The 14,875-nt window shown below is 47.4% G+C and overlaps 1 protein-coding gene across 7 annotated transcripts in view; it reads right to left on the reverse strand.

The window, feature by feature from the left end:
• Window positions 1-14,875, reverse strand: part of DGKZ (diacylglycerol kinase zeta) — a 514,388-nt gene that overhangs the window by 99,452 nt on the left and 400,061 nt on the right. For all 7 annotated transcript variants that reach the window (XM_068260321.1, XM_068260320.1, XM_068260319.1 and 4 more), the window contains 4 exons: window positions 13,964-14,019; window positions 13,825-13,887; window positions 11,201-11,274; window positions 6,590-6,701 (listed from right to left, as the gene is read on the reverse strand). In XM_068260321.1, the coding sequence (XP_068116422.1) occupies window positions 6,590-6,701; window positions 11,201-11,274; window positions 13,825-13,887; window positions 13,964-14,019 (305 nt within the window). The remainder of the gene's footprint in view (window positions 1-6,589; window positions 6,702-11,200; window positions 11,275-13,824; window positions 13,888-13,963; window positions 14,020-14,875) is intronic.

A 14,875-nucleotide genomic window follows, 5' to 3' on the forward strand; every position in this document is an offset into this window, starting at 1 on the left:
TACCAGCGCTGACGCATACAATAAAGCCGGCGATAGTTACCTGCGCTGACGCATGCAATAAAGCCGGCGATAGTTACCAGCGCTGACGCATACAATAAAGCCGGCGATAGTTACCTGCGCTGACGCATACAATAAAGCCGGCGATAGTTACCAGCGCTGACGCATACAATAAATCCGGCGATAGTTACCAGCGCTGACGCATACAATAAAGCCGGCGATAGTTACCAGCGCTGACGCATACAATAATGCCGGCGATAGTTACCAGCGCTGACGCATACAATAAAGCCGGCAATAGTTACCAGCGCTGACGCATACAATAAAGCCGGCGATAGTTACCAGCGCTGACGCATACAATAATGCCGGCGATAGTTACCAGCGCTGACGCAAACAATAAAGCCGGCGATAGTTACCAGCGCTGACGCATACAATAAAGCCGGCGATAGTTACCAGCGCTGACGCATACAATAAAGCCGGCGATAGTTACCAGCGCTGACGCATACAATAAAGCCGGCGATAGTTACCAGCGCTGACGCATACAATAAAGCCGGCGATAGTTACCAGCGCTGACGCATACAATAAAGCCGGCGATAGTTACCAGCGCTGACGCATACAATAAAGCAGGCGATAGTTACCAGCGCTGACGCATACAATAGAGCCGGCGATAGTTACCAGCGCTGACGCATACAATAAAGCCGGCGATAGTTACCAGCGCTGAAGCATACAATAAAGCCGGCGATAGTTACCAGCGCTGACGCAAACAATAAAGCCGGCGATAGTTACCAGCGCTGACGCATACAATAAAGCCGGCGATAGTTACCAGCGCTGACGCATACAATAAAGCCGGCGATAATTACCAGCGCTGACGCATACAATAAAGCCGGCGATAGTTACCAGCGCTGACGCATACAATAAAGCCGGCGATAGTTACCAGCGCTGACGCATACAATAAAGCCGGCGATAGTTACCAGCGCTGACGCATACAATAATGCCGGCGATAGTTACCAGCGCTGACGCATACAATAAAGCCGGCGATAGTTACCAGCGCTGACACATACAATAAAGCCGGCGATAGTTACCAGCGCTGACGCATACAATAAAGCCGGCGATAGTTACCAGCGCTGACGCATACAATAAAGCCAGCGATAGTTACCAGCGCTGACGCATACAATAAAGCAGGCGATAGTTACCAGCGCTGACGCATACAATAAAGCCGGCGATAGTTACCTGCGCTGACGCATGCAATAAAGCCGGCGATAGTTACCAGCGCTGACGCATACAATAAAGCCGGCGATAGTTACCTGCGCTGACGCATACAATAAAGCCGGCGATAGTTACCAGCGCTGACGCATACAATAAATCCGGCGATAGTTACCAGCGCTGACGCATACAATAAAGCCGGCGATAGTTACCAGCGCTGACGCATACAATAATGCCGGCGATAGTTACCAGCGCTGACGCATACAATAAAGCCGGCGATAGTTACCAGCGCTGACGCATACAATAAAGCCGGCGATAGTTACCAGCGCTGACGCATACAATAATGCCGGCGATAGTTACCAGCGCTGACGCATACAATAAAGCCGGCGATAGTTACCAGCGCTGACGCATACAATAAAGCCGGCGATAGTTACCAGCGCTGACGCATACAATAAAGCCGGCGATAGTTACCTGCGCTGACGCATACAATAAAGCCGGCGATAGTTACCAGCGCTGACGCATACAATAAATCCGGCGATAGTTACCAGCGCTGACGCATACAATAAAGCCGGCGATAGTTACCAGCGCTGACGCATACAATAATGCCGGCGATAGTTACCAGCGCTGACGCATACAATAAAGCCGGCGATAGTTACCAGCGCTGACGCATACAATAAAGCCGGCGATAGTTACCAGCGCTGACGCATACAATAAAGCCGGCGATAGTTACCAGCGCTGACGCATACAATAAAGCCGGCGATAGTTACCAGCGCTGACGCATACAATAAAGCCGGCGATAGTTACCAGCGCTGACGCATACAATAAAGCCGGCGATAGTTACCAGCGCTGACGCATACAATAAAGCCGGCGATAGTTACCAGCGCTGACGCATACAATAAAGCCGGCGATAGTTACCAGCGCTGACGCATACAATAAAGCCGGCGATAGTTACCAGCGCTGACGCATACAATAAAGCCGGCGATAGTTACCAGCGCTGACGCATACAATAAAGCCGGCGATAGTTACCAGCGCTGACGCATACAATAAAGCCGGCGATAGTTACCAGCGCTGACGCATACAATAAAGCCGGCGATAGTTACCAGCGCTGACGCATACAATAAAGCCGGCGATAGTTACCAGCGCTGACGCATACAATAAAGCCGGCGATAGTTACCAGCGCTGACGCATACAATAAAGCAGGCGATAGTTACCAGCGCTGACGCATACAATAAAGCCGGCGATAGTTACCAGCGCTGACGCATACAATAAAGCCGGCGATAGTTACCAGCGCTGACGCACACAATAAAGCCGGCGATAGTTACCAGCGCTGACGCACACAATAAAGCCGGCGATAGTTACCAGCGCTGACGCATACAATAAAGCCGGCGATAGTTACCAGCGCTGACGCATACAATAAATCCGGCGATAGTTACCAGCGCTGACGCATACAATAAAGCCGGCGATAGTTACCAGCGCTGACGCATACAATAAAGCCGGCGATAGTTACCAGCGCTGACGCATACAATAAAGCCGGCGATAGTTACCAGCGCTGACGCATACAATAAAGCCGGCGATAGTTACCAGCGCTGACGCATACAATAAAGCCGGCGATAGTTACCAGCGCTGACGCATACAATAAAGCCACGGATAGTTACCAGCGCTGACGCATACAATAAAGCCGGCGATAGTTACCAGCGCTGAAGCACACAATAAAGCCGGCGATAGTTACCAGCGCTGACGCATACAATAAAGCCGGCGATAGTTACCAGCGCTGACGCATACAATAAAGCCGGCGATAGTTACCAGCGCTGACGCATACAATAAAGCCGGCGATAGTTGCCAGCGCTGACGCATACAATAAAGCCGGCGATAGTTACCAGCGCTGACGCATACAATAATGCCGGCGATAGTTACCAGCGCTGACGCATACAATAAAGCCGGCGATAATTACCAGCGCTGACGCATACAATAAAGCCGGCGATAGTTACCAGCGCTGACGCATACAATAAAGCCGGCGATAGTTACCAGCGCTGACGCATACAATAAAGCCGGCGATAGTTACCAGCGCTGACGCATACAATAATGCCGGCGATAGTTACCAGCGCTGACGCATACAATAAAGCCGGCGATAGTTACCAGTGCTGACGCATACAATAAAGCCGGCGATAGTTACCAGCGCTGACGCATACAATAAAGCCGGCGATAGTTACCAGCGCTGACGCATACAATAATGCCGGCGATAGTTACCAGCGCTGACGCATACAATAAAGCCGGCGATAGTTACCAGCGCTGACGCATACAATAAAGCCGGCGATAGTTACCAGCGCTGACGCATACAATAAAGCCGGCGATAGTTACCTGCGCTGACGCATACAATAAAGCCGGCGATAGTTACCAGCGCTGACGCATACAATAAAGCAGGCGATAGTTACCAGCGCTGACGCATACAATAAAGCAGGCGATAGTTACCAGCGCTGACGCATACAATAAAGCCGGCGATAGTTACCTGCGCTGACGCATACAATAAAGCCGGCGATAGTTACCAGCGCTGACGCATACAATAAAGCAGGCGGTAGTTACCAGCGCTGACGCATACAATAAAGCAGGCGATAGTTACCAGCGCTGACGCATACAATAAAGCCGGCGATAGTTACCAGCGCTGACGCATACAATAAAGCCGGCGATAGTTACCAGCGCTGACACACACAATAAAGCCGGCGATAGTTACCAGCGCTGACACATACAATAAAGCCGGCGATAGTTACCAGCGCTGACGCATACAATAAATCCGGCGATAGTTACCAGCGCTGACGCATACAATAAAGCCGGCGATAGTTACCAGCGCTGACGCATACAATAATGCCGGCGATAGTTACCAGCGCTGACGCATACAATAAAGCCGGCGATAGTTACCAGCGCTGACGCATACAATAAAGCCGGCGATAGTTACCAGCGCTGACGCATACAATAATGCCGGCGATAGTTACCAGCGCTGACGCAAACAATAAAGCCGGCGATAGTTACCAGCGCTGACGCATACAATAAAGCCGGCGATAGTTACCAGCGCTGACGCATACAATAAAGCCGGCGATAGTTACCAGCGCTGACACATACAATAAAGCCGGCGATAGTTACCAGCGCTGACGCATACAATAAAGCCGGCGATAGTTACCAGCGCTGACGCATACAATAAAGCCGGCGATAGTTACCAGCGCTGACGCATACAATAAAGCAGGCAATAGTTACCAGCGCTGACGCATACAATAAAGCCGGCGATAGTTACCAGCGCTGACGCATACAATAAAGCCGGCGATAGTTACCAGCGCTGACGCATACAATAAAGCCGGCGATAGTTACCAGCGCTGACACACACAATAAAGCCGGCGATAGTTACCAGCGCTGACACATACAATAAAGCCGGCGATAGTTACCAGCGCTGACGCATACAATAAATCCGGCGATAGTTACCAGCGCTGACGCATACAATAAAGCCGGCGATAGTTACCAGCGCTGACGCATACAATAAAGCCGGCGATAGTTACCAGTGCTGACGCATACAATAAAGCCGGCGATAGTTACCAGCGCTGACGCATACAATAAAGCCGGCGATAGTTACCAGCGCTGACGCATACAATAAAGCCGGCGATAGTTACCAGCGCTGACGCATACAATAAAGCCGGCGATAGTTACCAGCGCTGACGCATACAATAAAGCCACGGATAGTTACCAGCGCTGACGCATACAATAAAGCCGGCGATAGTTACCAGCGCTGAAGCACACAATAAAGCCGGCGATAGTTACCAGCGCTGACGCATACAATAAAGCCGGCGATAGTTACCAGCGCTGACGCATACAATAAAGCCGGCGATAGTTACCAGCGCTGACGCATACAATAAAGCCGGCGATAGTTACCAGCGCTGACGCATACAATAAAGCCGGCGATAGTTACCAGCGCTGACGCATGCAATAAAGCCGGCGATAGTTACCAGCGCTGACGCATACAATAAAGCCGGCGATAATTACCAGCGCTGACGCATACAATAAAGCCGGCGATAGTTACCAGCGCTGACGCATACAATAAAGCCGGCGATAGTTACCAGCGCTGACGCATACAATAAAGCCGGCGATAGTTACCAGCGCTGACGCATACAATAATGCCGGCGATAGTTACCAGCGCTGACGCATACAATAAAGCCGGCGATAGTTACCAGCGCTGACGCATACAATAAAGCCGGCGATAGTTACCTCCGCTGACGCATACAATAAAGCCGGCGATAGTTACCAGCGCTGACGCATACAATAAAGCCGGCGATAGTTACCAGCGCTGACGCATACAATAATGCCGGCGATAGTTACCAGCGCTGACGCATACAATAAAGCCGGCGATAGTTACCAGCGCTGACGCATACAATAAAGCCGGCGATAGTTACCAGCGCTGACGCATGCAATAAAGCCGGCGATAGTTACCAGCGCTGACGCATACAATAAAGCCGGCGATAGTTACCAGCGCTGACGCATACAATAAAGCAGGCGATAGTTACCAGCGCTGACGCATACAATAATGCCGGCGATAGTTACCAGCGCTGACGCATACAATAAAGCCGGCGATAGTTACCAGCGCTGACGCATACAATAAAGCCAGCGATAGTTACCAGCGCTGACGCATACAATAAAGCCGGCGATAGTTACCAGCGCTGACGCATACAATAAAGCCGGCGATAGTTACCAGCGCTGACGCATACAATAAAGCCGGCGATAGTTACCAGCGCTGACGCATACAATAAAGCCGGCGATAGTTACCAGCGCTGACGCATACAATAAAGCAGGCGATAGTTACCAGCGCTGACGCATACAATAGAGCCGGCGATAGTTACCAGCGCTGACGCATACAATAAAGCCGGCGATAGTTACCAGCGCTGAAGCATACAATAAAGCCGGCGATAGTTACCAGCGCTGACGCAAACAATAAAGCCGGCGATAGTTACCAGCGCTGACGCATACAATAAAGCCGGCGATAGTTACCAGCGCTGACGCATACAATAAAGCCGGCGATAATTACCAGCGCTGACGCATACAATAAAGCCGGCGATAGTTACCAGCGCTGACGCATACAATAAAGCCGGCGATAGTTACCAGCGCTGACGCATACAATAAAGCCGGCGATAGTTACCAGCGCTGACGCATACAATAATGCCGGCGATAGTTACCAGCGCTGACGCATACAATAAAGCCGGCGATAGTTACCAGCGCTGACACATACAATAAAGCCGGCGATAGTTACCAGCGCTGACGCATACAATAAAGCCGGCGATAGTTACCAGCGCTGACGCATACAATAAAGCCAGCGATAGTTACCAGCGCTGACGCATACAATAAAGCCGGCGATAGTTACCAGCGAGGCCATGGTGAAGCCGATCACTTCGATGCAGCCGTCGTCATGCCTCTGAGGCTCGAAGTCGTGGTGCTCTCCGGGGTTCCCCCATGGCATGGTGCCCGCACAGTACCTGGGGGGACAAGGAAAGAACGCGTATTCATTAAAGCGAACCTGAACTCAGAACATCCTCTCTGCTCTAAAAGACAAACAACAGCATAACAACTTTTACAGAAAAACATTTCTTTGTTACAGCTGATACAAATCCTAGAATAAATCTGCAGTGTGTCTACTTCCTGCTTTTATGGAGGCTAACATAGGGGTTAAAGTGTAACTGTTGGGCTTAAAATCAATTCTTTATTTTTATGTGCTAAATAAGTAATGAGGATGCTAACCAGGCAATCCAAAAGTTATAATCACTATTACTTTTCGATAAATGATCATTCCTTAGTCTACCTGACTCTTATTTGGTACATAAAAAGGAAGTTGCAGGGCATGCTGGGTTGTCCTTTATTGCTTCTCTACTTTACCCTCAGACTTAACTAATGCAGCCTGATTGGCTGAAGCCTCTTTCCTTCCTGTTTTCCCCTCCCACACCTCTGATCCTCTCTGATTGGCCAATATTTCACATGCTGAGACAATTCACTTTCTATAGTGAAGGGCGGGCAAATCAGGCAGATGAGAGAAGGGGAGGAAATGACATCAGAATTGGCTTCAAAATAGCCACACTTAAAATGGGAAATGCTAAGAAGGGTTTTCTCTTTTTTTACTGTAGAAAAACCACTAAAATCAAAACGTGGACAATGCAATGCATAGGTTATGTCAGTAAAGCAAGTATTTATCTGCTTATAATTGTGTTTTTTTTCTGAAATAGTATGGCTGATAGCGCCTCCTTAACATCCTGTGTTTACAAATCAGCTGCTCTGCTGAGGCAACCTGCGGGCACAGATGAGAGATCAAATTACAGTTATGATTAGTCACAGGTGAGGGGCTTTGATTTGACAGGATAAACTCTCTAAATACATACAGGGTGCATTTCTGTTTTCTTCTGTCCTGTGCAAGAGTTCAGCTCCACTTCTACAAGTCTCATCTACACAGGGCACTAAGCATGGCCAATTCTATGCAGCCTGGAATAGTCAAAAGCAGCTGCCTTTGATTGGTTCTTTATCCAAGCTGTGCATCATTTGCATTATATTTGCATGGATTGTGGGATAATAAGCATCTGATGGACCGTAGCTGGTGTACGGTGTCCCAATGAGGACAGTTAAAGTACTGAGTGTGATGTTACTTGTTAGCAAAGTGCTGGGATACAGACCAGAGCCTGTGCTACTGTTTCATGCACACTATATTGTCAGTCCATGATTTTTTCCTTAGAGTAAAACTGATGTGAGACGGATATGGAGGCTGCCATATTTATTTCCATGAAAACAATACTAGTTGCCTGGCAGCCCTGCTGATCTTCTGGCATAAGTAACCCAGGAACAAGCATATAGCTAATCCAGTAAAACCATAGCACCTGATCTGCTGCATGCTTGTTTAGGGGTTTTGGCTGAAAGTATTAGAGACACAGGATCAGCCAGGCAACTGGCATTGTTTAATAGGAAATAAATATGGCAGCCTCCAAAGCTCTCTCACCTTGGGTTCCCTTTAAGCTCAACACACACCATACAATCTTGGTTGTACAGATTTACCAAATCTATGTAGTGTAAGGGCCAACAGATTGAAAATACCTTAAATGACTGATTGGATAATCTCTTATACTACATGAAAGTTGTAAGATTGAACAACCAAGATTGTATGTTGTGTGTTGAGCGGACCCAAAGCAAACATTTTTTTAATTACAAATATTTAGTTGCACGACTCTGACACATACAAAGATAAATAAACACTCCTTCAAGCCTATGAGCATTTCAGTGCATGCTTTTCACCCTTCTCTTTGCATAGCTAGGGTTATACTGGGGGCAGCCATTAGCAATTCCTCCTTTGCCGGACACCATCTACTCCACCAGTCTGCCAGATTCTGTCCCGGCAATATGAAAGGAAGGGAGGGGTTCCTCCAATAAATGTAAAATATTTTATATTTGTCATCATGCAGCTGAAAAAAGGCTGCTATTTATTATTATAATGTAGAAAATAGATTTTATTTCTGAAATCTTGTATTTTTAATTTGGGTCCACTTTAACCTCCCTGCAGGTAACCCCTGAGCTCGTGGTAGGGATAAATAGCCCAGAGCAGTAATCCCGAGCTAAGCTCGGTAAGGAGTGCCTGCAATCGGCCCGGGACACCAATATGCAGAATGTCTAGGTAAAGAAAGAGTTCAATAACGCTCAACCCCCTATTAGATCATAGCAATGAGTGCAGGATCTGGTAAGCCACGGCAATCCACATGTGTAAGGAAAAAGATCCTCAAGCCAGGCAGTGGTTGAACAAACCGCTGGTACATACCTCCCAACTTTTTGAGATTACAAAGAGGGACACTTAAGCCACACCTATGTCACACCCCTGACCACGCCCCTGTCACACCCCTAGTCACGCATACCATAAAGATATCATGAGAAAAATATGTTGTATTATAATTCAAACCACGCCGGTCCTTTCTATCCTGGTTCATTTTCCTTCATAGTAACATTTGAAAATAAGAAATATCAATTTAAAAGATGAGAATAAAGTTTAGAGTCAATTAAACACATTTTTTAGTAGATTCATATATATATTTCCATAGAAAGAGGGACAAAGTCCTGAAAGAGGGACAAATGAGGAGGAAAGAGGGGAGGGGCTCCCAAAGAGGGACTGTCATTCCAAAAGAGGGACAGTTGGGAGCTGTGCTGGTATTCTTTATTTAGAAACTCCACATGACAAGTGTGAAAAAACCACAGGATCAACTGACGGGTGTTGGGCCTACTATCTGCCCTTAGTCACAGCTAAAAGTGAGCCTGTAAGGAGAGGGCCATATGTAGGTCGGAGGAGGGTGAGCTCTGCCCTATACCTCAACCAGCCATCTCCTTAAAGGGACATTACATGCATATACAATATAAGTATACAACATTTTTTTTTGCATTTAATAACATTATCAAAAGATCTTAAAAGTAATGTAAAAAAGTCACCACAGGAAGAAGGGCATGTTTTCCTATGACGTAGCCAAAAGTGCAAATGCACAAAAGGAGGAAATGATCACAAATCAAGTATCAACAATCAAGGATGGTAAGAAAAGGAGGGAGGAAGGGGGGCTACATTCTGGGTCAATAATCATATACTAAACTTAGATCCCATCGTGTATTAAGACCACCCGGGCTACGGATGCCCATTTTAAGGATCCAATGAGCTCCCCGCTTTAGGAGTAGCCTTTGTGTATCTCCTCCTCTTTTTGGGCACGTTATTCACTCCACCCCTTGGAAACTAAAAGAGGAAAGATTACCTCTATGCCCAGTTTCAAAGTGTTTGGAAACTGCTGACTTGCGAAAAGTTTTCCAATTGGTGAACCAAATAACTGACTAAAGAATACCAGCGTTTTGTTCAACCACTGCCTGGCTTGCGGATCCTTTCCCTTACACGTCCAGAATGTCTACCAGGCTTTTACTCTGAGATATTTTGTTGAGTTGTGACTTAGGCTCAACACACACCATACAATCTTGGTTGTTCAATCTTACCACTTTCATGTAGTATAAGAGCTTATCCAATCAATTATTCAAGGTATTTTCAATCTGTTGGCCCTTATATTACATAGATTTGGCAAATATGTACAACCAAGATTGTATGGTGTGTGTTGAGCCTTAAAGTGAAGCAGAGACGAAGCACCCTTGTGTATTTTACCATATAGATCAGTGGGAACATTAGAGAAACCGCCTACCCTGATTTCTGTTTCATTCTGCACTGCACAGCTTGTTTCTTATTCTTATCAGATCTGATAAAATCCCCGACTGAGCATTCAGTCTGGCTCTGCTATAATGACTCAGCTATAATGATTCGTGAGCAGAGCCAGCAGGGCGCAGGCTTGTGCTTGAAAAGACATGAGAGATCACAGACTGAGCTATAAATATTCCTGAGCAAAGCCAGACTAAATGCTCAGTCAGGGATTTTATCAGGGCTGATTAGAAGCAAACTGTGCGGTGCAGAATGAAATAGAAAGCAAGGTAGGTGTTTTCTCTAATGTCCCCACTGATATATGTGGCAAAATACATGAGGGTGCTTCGTCTCTGGTTCACTTTAAGAATTGGAGGCCTAAAATTCTTTTTTTTTTAAATGTACCGCTTTTGACTCAATTTCAGACAGAAATGCACAGCCAGGGAGGTTAAACAATACCAGTTGCCTGGCAGCCCTGCTGATCTATTTGGCTGCAGTAGTGTCTGAATCACACCAGAAAAAAGCATGCAGCTAAATCTTGTCAGATCTGACAATAATGTCAGAAACACCTGATCTGCTGCATGCTTGTTCAGGGGCTGTGGCTTAAAGTTTTAGAGGCAGAGAATCAGCAGAGCAGCCAGGCAATATGCATTATTTAAAAAGAAAATAATTATGGCAGCATTCCCATCGCCCTCTCATCAGGTGTCAATTAATTTCTTTCCAGAATCCATATAACTAATCCAGCAGATGTATTTGGGAAAGTACCCCCACATTGGGGTCTCTGCCACTCACCGGGGGATGTTTAGAAACACCAAACACTGTAACTTCAGCTCCTGAATCTTAGCCGTCAGGTCCTGTCCGTCACACTGCACAGTGAGAAACAAGCAAGAAAGGAACATATCAAAAACACAAAAACTCCAAATAAATCTCTAAGATTAAATGAAGATTGAGTATTTTGGAATTTAACACACAGCTATGTTCAATTTTCACCCTATCATGAATAAAATAATTGAAGCCTCAGAATAAATTGATTGGAATTGTACATCAAATAATTGACAATCTATCACAGACCATACAATTCTTGATAAAGTTGGTCTGAAATTTTCTACATGTCCAAAGATCTTGATTTTTGGGACAACCGATCGTAACCCAAAGCCGAAAGCTCTTTCAGTATGAACCAGGGCAGGGCCGAGGCAGAGGCGAGAGAGGCTCCAGCCTCAGGGCACAGTGTAGGCGGGGGTGCTGGGCGGGGCAGAGAGGCTCCAGCCTCAGGGCGCAGTGTAGGAAGGGCCAGGCAGAGGCAAGAGAGGCTCCAGCCTCAGGGCACAGTGTAGGAAGGGGTGCAGGGCAGAGACGAGAGAGGCTCCAGCCTCAGGGCACAGTGTAGGAGGGGGCATAGGGCGGGGCCGAGGCAGAGGCGAGAGAAGCTCCAGCCTCAGGGTGCAGTGCAGGAGGGGGCACACAACTCACTCAGCTATCATTCCCCTATTGTGTTTGAAGCAGAGAGAAATAAGAAAAGGGATACATGGCAGTGACTGCAAGCTAGATTACTAGAGATTAAGGTGTTGGGGGCCCTGGGGGGCCTCTTAGTCTAATAGCAATCAGTGTTAAGCAGGAAGTTTATTGTGCATCAGCGGCTATGTAGAAGAGGCGACCAGCAGCAAGTGAGAGGAGCCGGCGAAAGGAACCAGGAAGGTGAGTTGTTCTCACTGCTGCAGTCTGCATCGGATCGGAGGGGGGGAGCACGGAGGGTGCCCGGAGAGGAAGGGAGGGAGAGGTCGGGCTGCCCTCCCCGCGGCTCCCCCCTCCTCTATGGGGGGGGGCTACCTACCTACCTACCTAGGGGGGGGGAGTGTTACCTACCTACCTACCTACCTAATCTATACTGGGGGCACCTACCTATCTAATCTACACTGGGGGCACCTACCTATCTAGCCAATACTGGGGGCACCTACCTATCTAACCTATACTGGGGGTAGCTACCTATCTAATCTATACTGGAGGCACCTACCTGTCTAGCCAATACTGGGGGAACCTACCTATCTAACCTATACTGGGGGGCAGCTACCTATCTAATCTACACTGGGGGCACCTACCTATCTAGCCAATACTGGGGGCACCTACCTATCTAACCTATACTGGGGGCAGCTACCTATCTAATCTATACTGGGGGAAGCTACCTATCTAACCTATACTGGGGGCACCTACCTATCTAATCTATACTGGGGGCAGCTACCTATCTATCCTATACTGGGGGTAGCTACCTAACTAATCTATACTGGGGGCAGCTACCTATCTAATCTATACTGGGGGCATCTACCTATCTAATCTATACTGGGGGCAGTTACCTATCTAATCTATACTGGGGCAGCTACCTATCTAACCAATATTGCAGGTACCTACCTATCTAACCTATACACTGGGGGCAGCTACCTATCTAACCTGTACTGGGGGCACCTACCTATCTAACCTATAGCTGGGACAAGTATACTGGCTACCTATACTGTGGGCACTAATCTGGCTAACCTATACTGGGGGGGATCTGTAGCTGGACACTTACACTAAGGGGGGGGGGGGGGATCTGCTGCTTAAATACACTATAAGGGGATCTGCGACTGCAAGACTAGTAGCCTAAGCCCATATACACTAAGGGGGGGATCTGGTCTTGTATATGTAGGCAGATCCCCCCTTTAGTGTATATAGGCTTAGGCTACTAGTCTTGCAGTCGCAGATCCCCTTTTAGTGTATTTAGGCAGCAGATCCCCCCGCCACCCCCCCCCCCCCCCATTAGTGTATGTGTGTGGTGCACTCACACGCGAAGAGGATGAATGGGGGGGGGGGGGCACCAAAACCTGGTTACGCTCAGGGCGCTGTGAAACCTAAGGCCGGCCCTGCCTAGCACACATAACTAGGCTGTGTTCCTTTTTTTCTTTCCCTGCCAGAAAGAGTTAAATATCAGTTATGTAAGTGGCTGACTCATTTCTGACTCAGACAGGAAGTGACTACAGTGCGACCCTCACTGATAAGAAATTCCCCTTTTTATCTCTTTCTTGTTCTCAGAAGCCATTTTCTGCTAGGAAAATGTTTTATAGTTGGAATTTCTTATCAGTGAGGGTCACACTGTAGTCACTTCCTGTCAGGACTGAGTCAGCCACTTACATACCTGATATTTAACTCTTTCAGGCAGAGAAAGAAAAAAAGGAACACAGGCTAGTTATTTGTGTGCTAGGCACTGTACATACACATATGTCTATCTTATCGTGTCACTTTGGGTATCCTTTAAAGACCAACTACCACGAATTAATAGCTTCAAGACTAGCATGTGTCTTAGCACAAGGTGGGCAGACGACTCCCATACCGCCAGCTGGTACTACACAGCCCAGTAATAGGAAACACACCTCTGTGTATGTACTCACCACGACTCGGATGTGTTTGGCGAGATCCCGCGAGCTGCCCGTCAGGAAATCGGAGAACGCAGTCTGTGTGGAGAGACATGGTGAGCGGCCGGACGGGAGAGACACGAGAATGGCGGCTTGTCAGGGACACAATACTCACCCCAGCATAGAACATCTTATTGCGGAAACGACTGTTAAACTTTTCTGGGTTCGCCTCTAAGAAAAGCCACAACAAAAAACACCAGTCAGACATAAGGCTGTATATGTCAAAGTAAATGGCGTACAGCCACGTGACAGCAGTAACAGCATTATAACAGATCTATACGCGTTTACAAGGCATGTATGGATCCTTGCCCTGGTTTATGTTACCAAATGTACACTTTGCTGAGCTGAATAGTCATTTTCTCCAGGCTCCTCCCCTTGTCCTGCTATAACAGCCCCCGCCCCCTTAAAGGGAACCAGAGACGAAGCACCCTTGTGTATTTTACCATGTATATCAGTAAGAACATTAGAGAAAACACTTACCATGCTCTCTGTTTCACCCTCACTGCTAAAAGTGTCTGTTATCAGCAGTCACAAGAATCCCAGACTGAGCAATTAAATCTGGCTTTGCTGGGAATGATTATTGCTGAGTCATTATAGCAAAGCCACAAGGGGGCAGGCTTGGGCTTGAAATAACACCACAGAAGACAGACTTAGCTATAATCTTTCTGTAGCAAAGCTAGACGGAGCAGCCTGACTTCTCAGTGGGGATTCTTATCAGAGGTGATAACAGTCAGATTACACAGAGAACAATGAAACAAAGGGCAGATTAGGTGTTTACTGTCATGTTCCCACTGATTTATAAGGTAAAATACAAGAGGGTGCTTCATCTCTGGTTCTCTTTAAGGCTGGCTCCCACTGGGGGAGCTTTGGTAGCGTTTTGCTGCTCGCCGGGGATCAGCAAAACGCTGCTGCTAATGTATCCCTATGGATACATTCTCACTGCAGTATTTGCGGTTTCCATCAGACACAAACGCGCTGCATGCAGCACTTTGGGATGATTGCGTTGTGATTCTTGTTCTATTGAATG

Source organism: Hyperolius riggenbachi, chromosome 11 (genome assembly GCF_040937935.1).
Source record: "Hyperolius riggenbachi isolate aHypRig1 chromosome 11, aHypRig1.pri, whole genome shotgun sequence".
Classification (NCBI taxonomy): domain Eukaryota; kingdom Metazoa; phylum Chordata; class Amphibia; order Anura; family Hyperoliidae; genus Hyperolius; species Hyperolius riggenbachi.